Raw genomic sequence first — 8,717 nt, 5'->3', positions numbered from 1 at the left:
GAAAAGCCAGTTGTCTAATTTTAGCCTTGCGTGGGCGTTAAAGTCAAGATTAAACCCATGTTTCATCCCATTAAGGTCTAATGAGTTCATATTTCTTCCTGAAATTAATTGTCTTAAAACATTTAAAGGCTGGTTTACTCACACCAAGATGTTCCTCCCACAGCCACCCACTTCCTTTCTTTGACCTGGAAAGATTTTTGGTTCCAAATAGGGCTGCATGGATTTAGTGCCCCTCCCCCTCAGGCCCAGCTGGGGGGCTTGCAGTTTGGCCTGCAGAGACCCCTTCTGGCCTCACCTTTGCTGAGGTGCTCAGTTCAGGTGCAGAAAGGGGCTTTTGCCTCTCCATCCTCCTCCTAACCTGCTAGCTAGTCCCACAGCTCTCAAGCTGGGTGGGTCCAATATGGGTAAGGAAAAGAAGGGGGGGGGACTTCAGACTCCTTTCTTGGTGCACAAAAAACTACAAGAACCGAGCAACAGGGCTGCTTTCAGGGGTCTTTCCTTGCCCCCTACTTAGCCAGGCAGCCTGGCATCTCTGGGACCAGACCCTCCACTTCCATGAAGGCAGGGTGGCAAGTTCTTTCTTTCTTTTCTCTTCTTTCCTTTCTTTCTTTCTTTCTTTCTTTCTTTCTTTCTTTCTTTCTTTCTTCCTCTTTCTTTTCCTTCCTTCCTTCCTTCAGTGGAAAATGCACAAAGAAAGGAGGGAGGATGAACAAGGCTGCCTTCCAAGGCAGGAGCATTCTTTGAAACAGAAGCAGCTGACAGACAGAAGGAGACGGGCCATTAATGGTGACCCTGAGCTGGCTGGAGGACAAGGAGAGGCAGATGAGAGAGGAGCTGATCTACTGTGCAACCTCAGCTCCGGCCCTTCTCGCCAAGGACGGGCATTTCTCAATCAGCCCCCACCGACCAGCCTGAGATTTCCAAGGGACAAAGACTGTTGCAAACGTGTCGGCCAGGAGGGGGCAGCAGCATACAAAAGTGCCTCTTGATACTCTGAATTTCTTTGGAAACTGAGTAATCTTTGCACCACTGCTGCTTTGGTAATTTCTGCCTCCTGTCTATATACAACCGCTCTTCCACAGAAGCAGAGTCACAAATAAGCAAATTAATGTAACTGCTTTCCCATTTCCTTTTCTACAGCAAACCCTCAACAATGTATGTGGGCTCAAAAAGTCCCAAGCATACTGATGCACTCCAATTCTCTGAATTCATGGCAACCTAACCCTAGATGGGTTTGCCCCCCAATGAGATTTTCCCATGTTTTTTTTACCAGGGAAGACAGATAGGGCAGGGCCCAAAAGTCAACACCCTCCTAAGCACACTGACACGTTCCAAATCTGTTGGTGATGTCCATTTTGTTCTCCAAATTCATGGCAATCTAACCCTAAATAGATTGCCCCCCAAGGGGACACGTGCTTTCTGCTAACCACATGTGGCCACACAAGTGGTGACTGTGTGGGCCATGAATTGCATGGAGGTTGGTGGCCAAAAGAGCCACCTGGCAAAAGACGTCCATCTTTGCAAGCTTCTACTGCTGGGCTCTGCTTTTTTCCTCCATTTGGACCCCTCACTTGCCTCCACCTTCTGAGCCTTGGGGGGGGCGGAGAAACCCCCTTTGCGGTACTGAATGGCTGGATTTATCCATGGCATTCAGCTGTGCTTGCTCAGAGGGTCCCCCTGGTCAGAAGCAGTCTATCCCTCCAAGGCAACCATGACCTGGCTTCCTCTTGGCTTTGTGGTGGACAGAGGACCCCCCCCCCATCCTTTCTAATCCAGCAGGGTTTCCTCAGGTTTGAGAGTTTCCAAGCTTTTTCTTGGAAGGAGCCCCCAGGCGATCCTCCCCCCTCCTCTTCCATCTTTCCCCACCTGGCCGGACTGCAAGGTCCACCACCTTCACCCCTGGCTTGGCCGTGACCTAAGAGGGACCAGGAGCCACTTCCTGTGAGAGAGATTTGCCTCTGGGAGACCACCACCTCTTTTCTGAGGAAAACCTGCCCGGGTCCTCAACGCAGAGCCGTCCCCACCAAGGAAGTGGGAGCTCCATGGAATTCTGGGACTTGCAGGCGTCCTCTCTGCCAGGGAGCTCATCTTTGTCACTTTCATCTCTGCGTGGTTCGGTTTCCCTGAAATCAACCTTTTCAGAAAAGAAGACAGAAACCGCAGTTTCAGTCTTTCTGGAGGACCAGAAACCGGCTTCAGGAAACAGAACTGACTTTGATGCTGGTAAGCACAACACCCTGAAAGTCTAGATTTCTGCTGAAGCGCCTCCCACAAGAAAAGCGAAGGTTCCTTTTTCAAAAAAAATTTTTTTTTTTTTAAAAAAGAATCTCTACAGCAGGTTGTGTTACAAACCTCTGCCCAGAGCATCTCGGTCCTTGCCTCGCTGTAAGTGAGACCGAGCTGGTCCACTAGTCAGACTTTAACAGGTGCTGATTTTCCCAGCCTGGGAACATGACCTGTTGCAATCCTGCCTGTTCAGAGCCATTTAAACTAAAAGGTGAACTCAAGCCAGGGACCTCTCAGGAGAAGATAAATTTCTGAAGCTCCTTTGAAAAATAGTGGCTGTTTGAAAGTTGGAGGCTCAGATCTGTCTATGATTAGAAACGCCCAGTTCAGGCAGAAATTTTGTTTTTACAGAGCGCTTTACCTGTGCAAACAAACACAGGACGACACAAGCAGCCCCCAAACCTATATTAAAACTGGCCCGAGCATCCTTGCCAATAATACGCCAAGATCTGGAGAGCCTGTTAAGACTCTCATGTGAAAAGAGTAGTAAAAGCTGCAGGTCTCAGCCCAGTTTGCCAGAGGGCTGTGGAAGCCAAGATTCCTGGCTTAAAAGTGGCAAGCAATCCAGTGGTTCTCTGGAAGTCCTGTAGATGTCAGGAAGCAAAAGTTACAGCCTCTTTCCAGGAAAACAAAAGTAACATACGGCTTTTTATTCTCCGATGATTTATCTCAACCTGATCACCTTCTAATGGGATTTCCAAAAAAAGAGACATTAGAATCTGGGACAGTGAGAAATGCAAGCAAGGGTTTTTCCTGGAAAGAGTCTTGTGAGAGGGAGAGAGGGACGGAGGGAGGGGGAGAGAGAGAGAGAGAGAGAGAGGCAGGAAATTGTGGCATTTACTGAGAAGCAGGAGACCTGCTATGTTCCCAGTTGTGGACGCATGGGGGAGGCAGATTCCCTGGGCCTGATTTCCCCCCCCCCTTACTAAAAGCAGCAGTGGACTATGGGACACTCCTGCCAGAATCTCCTGCTCTATTTCACTGCTCTGCTGGGCCCCTCCCAGAGAAAGCGAGGAGAGGCAGGAGGGCTATTCCCTGTTAATACCATTTGGAGAATATTTCAACACCCAGCCCAACCTCAGTTTTTATGAAAAAATCTCTTTTGCTTTTTCAGCTGCTGCAGAAGCCACCCTCTGCTGGAAACTGCAGGACAGCGAGGAAGCCCCCTGCTCCAGACCCCTGGGAGATGGAGGGAAGGGGGCTGCCCATCAGCTGCTGGCCCTCCGAACAAGCTCTCTGCAGGACAGCCTTCAATTGGCGTGCATTGGGTGGCCTTATTCTCCAAGAAATTTGTATTGATTTATTAATCAAATTTGTGATCTTCCCCAGAAGCGACTGTGGGTGGTTTGTAAAAGCACTGGAACCGCCCGGCTTTCTGTAAAGAATTCGGTGTTAACAGGAAGTGGCTTTTCCAGGCCGGAGTCCCTGATGCAATGTCTCACTTTTGGGTTCCCGTGAAAAACGCGCACTTCTGGCCAAGAACCACCGGGGTTCTTTGGAACCGCGACTCCTTCACCTGGTCCAGCCGCAGCCAATGCCGCCCTGAATTGCCTCCCCTCCCGACCTCCGACCCTAGGACCTCTTGTCCCGCTCCGGCTGCCAAGTCAGCGGTGACTCCTGTCGCGTCCCGGGGGGGGGGGGTAGAAAAGGAAAGAAAAAGTCGCCCAGAGAGGCAGCTGGTGGCCGGCCACGTGTTTTCTGAGAAGCGGGCCGGGAGAGGAGAAACGAGCTTTGCTCAGAATCAACAGAGCGCTTATCTGGAAAGGGCGCCGCCGCGGCCAAGAGGGAGGGGGAGGCGGTGGACGCTTCGGGCCACTTCGGGCCCACCGACCCCCTCTGCCTCGTCTGCTCCGGGAGGGGGGGGGTGATGGAAGACCAAGAGGAACAGATCGCGCCAGTCCGCCCGGGTTGGCATCTGTGGCCAGTTCCCAGCGCAGGAGGGGTTCCGGGTGGGGGTGGGGAGTCGCTGTTCTGGTCCAGCTGCGAAGAGGTCCAGAGTCCCGTCGGCCCTTCCACAGCCTCCTCCGGGCGCAAAGCCTGGGGGCTTCGGGACGGGGCGTTGGGGGTCCCGTTTTAGCTGCAACGGCGGCCTTTTCTTCAGGGGCGGCTGTGCAGGCAGAGGAGGGAGGCGGGCGGGGGTCCCGCGAGGAATCCTGCTTTCTCTTTCTTTTCCCGGGAAATGCCCGCTTTCCTGGAGCTGCCGCAGCTCGAGAGCTGCCCAGGCGGCCCGACGCGCCCTCCCCCCCTCCGCGCCGAAGAGGGAAAGCGAAAGTGGCGGGCGGGGGGCGGGGCCTGCCAGGCTTTGAAAAGCCCCCGCCAGGGCCGGGCCCGCAGACGGGCGTTGGGCGCCGCGCCGAGGGCAGCAGCAGCAGCAGCACCAGCGGGGCAGCACCAGCGGCCGGTCCCGGCGCGGACGATGCGGCTGCGGCGGCCGCGGCGCCCCGAACAAGCAGCGCGCGCAGGCGGCGGGGCCCGGCCTTGGCGAGCCGCGGCGGCGGCGGGGCGTCCCTTTCGCCGGAGAGCTGCGGCGGCGGCGGCGAAGAGAAGGCGGCGGCGGCGGCCGAGGCCCGGCCTTGAGCGGCCCCGCCGCGTCCCCCCTCCGGCCTCGCAGCTCCGGACGGGGAAGGCCGGACAGAGACGCCGAGGCGGCCGAGGTAAGAGCCTCCTGGGGCTCGCGGGGCCTCTCCGGGACGCACCGCGGCTGGGTCGGAGCCCGCGGACGGCGGCGGGATCGGGCGCCGAGCAGCCCGGCCTCTTCGCTCCGGGAAGGGCGGACGCCCCCAGCGCGATGGAGCAACTGGAAGGGGCGGCGTCTTAGCCCGCCCTCCGCCTCGTCCTGGCGCGCCCCTCTCCCGGGAAGGGGCCCCTTTCCGCGCTTTACAGGCGAGAAAACGGCGCTTCCGAGGCCCGCGGCTTCGTCTCCCTCGGCCCCCCCCCGCCTGCCCCCCGCGCCTCCTTTCGCCGCCCTCCCCACGCGCGGGACAGATGTGCCGGGCGTCGCGCTTCGTCGCCCAGCGTCCCCCCAAGGGCCGGCCTGCGCGGGGCTTCCCTCTGGCCCAGCCGCTGCGGGGTCTTGCGGGTCCCGTACCGGCCTTGCCCGGAGCGAGCGCGGACCCCCCGGAGCGTCCACCTGGGTCGGGCGGTTCAGGGGTGGCCCCATAAAAGCGCCCCCCGGTCTCCTTGGTTGGTTCAAGGAAGAGAACTCCTCCAGTTGGTCCCGATCTTGACGTTGCTCCCATAAAGCGCGACTCCCTTTATACAGCCTGCCGGCTCTTGTCGGCACGCCGATGGGGCTGGGCTTCGTTGCTGTTACCGCCTAACCTTTAGGAGCTTTTTCCGGCTGTCTTGCGCTTGACAGAGACACAAACGCAGGAAGCCAGAGGCTCAAGGCCCGGGGCAGACGTCCAGCATCCCTCAGCCCGGGAGGTGGCAACTCTCCCCTTCCTCGCTTCTCAGGAAAGTCGCTGAAGGAGCTGTGGGGGCAACTCCTTATTTTATTTATTAAATTTATATGCTGCCCATCTCGCTTACCAGAATGACTGTCCCTCCCTTAAGAGCACTGCATTCTCAGTGGCCCCCTTCGGACAACCCCCTCCTGCCCCCATCTGGATCACCCCCTTTGAAGTGCCACCAGCTTGATGAAGAGCAACTGAGCAACATTTTAAGGGTTCACCTCTAAATGGAGGCTGATCTGCTTGAAGATCCCTGGGGGAGGGGCTGCAGAGCAAGGGAAGGGGAAGGGGCTGCTGGAGATCTCAGATTACTCAGGCATTTGGCAAGCAGACAAGCCACAAAGATGGTTTGATTCTTAGGAAAGGAGAGCATTTTGGGGGATTTAGGCCTGAGTGTTAACAAATTCTTGTACTCTTTTAGGGTGGACTTTCCCACCCACTGGGTTTCCAGAGAGGGAGAGAAGAGATTGGGCACAATCTGCCTGGACAGTTCTGCACAGACTTTGTTGGGGGGGGGGGGGAGACTGTCACTGTGGCAGGAACGCCTCTTCTGTTCCATGCATCACTCAGAGCTGAGATTCTAGCTGATGAGCCTTCCCTCCTTCTCGGTAACCATTCAAACTAAAACCAGAAAGGGGGGAGGAGTGTAGCTGCACATCTCAGTGTGGTGAGGGAGGGGAAGGTTGGTCTTTCGCTCTGCCTCTGTTCCTGGAGAGAAGCAGCAGAGTTGGTGGGACCATCTGATGGGAAAGGCGTGCAGCCGAGCTGGCGGTTCCTGTCAATGGGCCTCTGTGGCCAGGAGGGGGAAACCACGGCTTTGTCTGGGGCACCTCACTTTCCGGCAGAAGCAGTCCTGAGATGGATTTGCCTGGCAAAGGTTCGGTCCTGGCACCACGATGGGTGTTTCTCTTTGTTTCCTTTGACCTGCCGTGGGTGGATCCTGAGTGACCTTTTTTTGTTTCTGATTTGCAGGAGAACCCCAACACAGCAGCCCCTCCTTGGCCCCCCAAGCGATGGGAGGCAGCTCCAGTGGGTCTCGGTTGTAGGATGGTAGCACACAGCAGCGTAACGCCTGAGAATGGGATTGCAGTGGAGCTGAGAGGCCGGCTTCAGCCCTCCGTCCGGGCCGCTCTGCAGGTCCGGCCCCCCCACGGCACAGTGCAAGCCCCACGGGACACCCACTTCCACACCTTCCGCTCACAGGAGGACTTTGGGATCATCGTCCGCACTAGCGCCTTGCTGGAGAAGTGCGGCTTCTACTGGGGTCCCCTGTCGGTCAGCGCTGCTCACGAGAAACTGAAGGGTGAGCTGGTGGGGACCTTCCTCCTCCGCGATAGCCGGCAAAAAAATTGCTTCTTCACCGTTAGCGTTAAGACGGCCACCGGGCCCACCAGCGTCCGTGTCCTCTTCCAGGCCGGTCACTTCAGCCTGGAGGGCAGCAAAGAGGCCTTTGATTGCCTCTTCAAACTGCTGGAACATTACGTCAACTCGCCCCGGAAGGTCCTGGTCACCCCACTACACAAAGAGCGCCTGCGGTCGCTGCAGGACCTCTGCCGCAAAAACATTGTGGCGACTTTTGGGAGGGAGAATTTGCCACGCATCCCACTCAATCCGGTCCTGAAGACCTACCTGGAGTCCTTTCCCTTTAAATTGTGAGGGGAGGGAGCATTGCGCCAGAGAGGCTGGAAGTGGTGCCTTGGTGGTGTGCAATTCAGGGAGCCAATTGTGCCCCGGGAGTCGTGGGAGAAACGGAGTCCCTGCAGTGGCGAACCACAGGCGGCGCAGAGGCTGCCTGTGGCACTGGGCGTTGCATCGCTGGGTGAAGACATGAAGCAGACCCGTGGCTGGATTGTTGTACAAGCCTAAGCACCGTCATGAGCGCATCTCAATTCTGTAGCAGTTCTATTGAATTTGAACACTTGACTACCAATGTTTACACAACCAATGGACTGTTTGCACAAACTGAGGCCCTCAGAAGCCTTATCAGTCATTTTCTGCTATGCAGAAACACTTTTGTTACTTTATATCTATTTTTTCTAAAAGCTAATAATAAACCTTATTATAAAGGTTCTTTTTCTAAGAAAAAAAAGACAACGTTTTCTCTGGTCTTTATGTACTGGGATTCGGAAATGGTGAGCAAAAGGAGAAAGAAGGTGGATCCAGTGTGAAGCCTGGGCTTCACACTGGATCCCTCTCTGGCTCAAAGGGATCTCTGCCAGGAATCCCCATCCCTCCGGAACCCAGAAACCCAGCCAAGGCCCCCCCCCCTGTGAAGGTTCACTTGGGCCCTACCCGTAGGTGGCCCCTCCTGCAGGGAAGCCCCCGTGGTCGGGGTGGACAATGGACCCTGCGTTGCCCAGGGGCTTCTGGGTACTTCCCAGGCACCTCTCCTGAGAGCTGTCCCCCCCTTAGGGAGTTGACTCCGGATAACACAAGCGAGTTCTGAAGGGACAGGGCCAACCTACCTCCCGGCTCAGGGGAGTGTGCGCGCGCACGTGGGCAGAGTAGTTGTGGAAAGGGGGAAAGAGCCGCCTTCTCCCTGGGCTCCAAGGCCTGGGAGGTTGGCTTGAGGGCCTGGCAGGGATCCTGCCTTGCTCGGTGGGGGTGGGGGGAGCAGGGAGGGGCTAGAGCAGCCTGGGGAGAGCCGGGCTCTCCACAGTTTTCTCTCTCTCTCTTGGCTGCCCCTCCAGTGATGCCAGCAGAGCATGGGGCACCGCAGAGCAAGGCTGGCTTTTCTCTCTGCTCCTTTCCCTGAAGGGTAGAAAATCAGTGTGTGTGTGTGTGAGAGAGAGTGAGTTGGTATGTCTGGGTCTCAGACCCCCTTTAACCACCATTGTGGGCATCAGCCTCCTTGGGTCTTGGGATCCACTGGGAAGCCCGAGGCAAGCTGCTCTGTCACATGACCTGGAGGGTGGGGCTTAGGCTGGAGGAATTGGCAGCCTTCAGAGCCCAGACCTGATGCTCCCCTTCAACATCCAT

General features: G+C 56.6%; 1 protein-coding gene across 1 annotated transcript; it reads left to right on the top strand.

Annotated features, from left to right (window-relative positions):
• The first annotated feature begins 4,787 nt into the window (after nt 1–4,787).
• Nucleotides 4,788–7,818, top strand: SOCS1 (suppressor of cytokine signaling 1). Its single transcript, XM_039368073.1, has 2 exons — nt 4,788–4,940; nt 6,711–7,818. Exon 2 carries the CDS (start codon nt 6,786–6,788, stop codon nt 7,392–7,394), a length of 609 nt encoding a protein of 202 aa, XP_039224007.1. The 5' UTR covers nt 4,788–4,940; nt 6,711–6,785; the 3' UTR covers nt 7,395–7,818.
• The last annotated feature ends 899 nt before the right edge of the window (nt 7,819–8,717 follow it).

The sequence above is a fragment of the Crotalus tigris genome, unplaced genomic scaffold (genome assembly GCF_016545835.1).
Source record: "Crotalus tigris isolate CLP2741 ecotype Arizona unplaced genomic scaffold, ASM1654583v1 scf7180000020608.1315917, whole genome shotgun sequence".
Lineage (NCBI taxonomy): Eukaryota > Metazoa > Chordata > Lepidosauria > Squamata > Viperidae > Crotalus > Crotalus tigris.
Note: the sequence above shows the minus strand (reverse complement) of the source record. Positions and strands in the feature narration are given on the sequence as shown.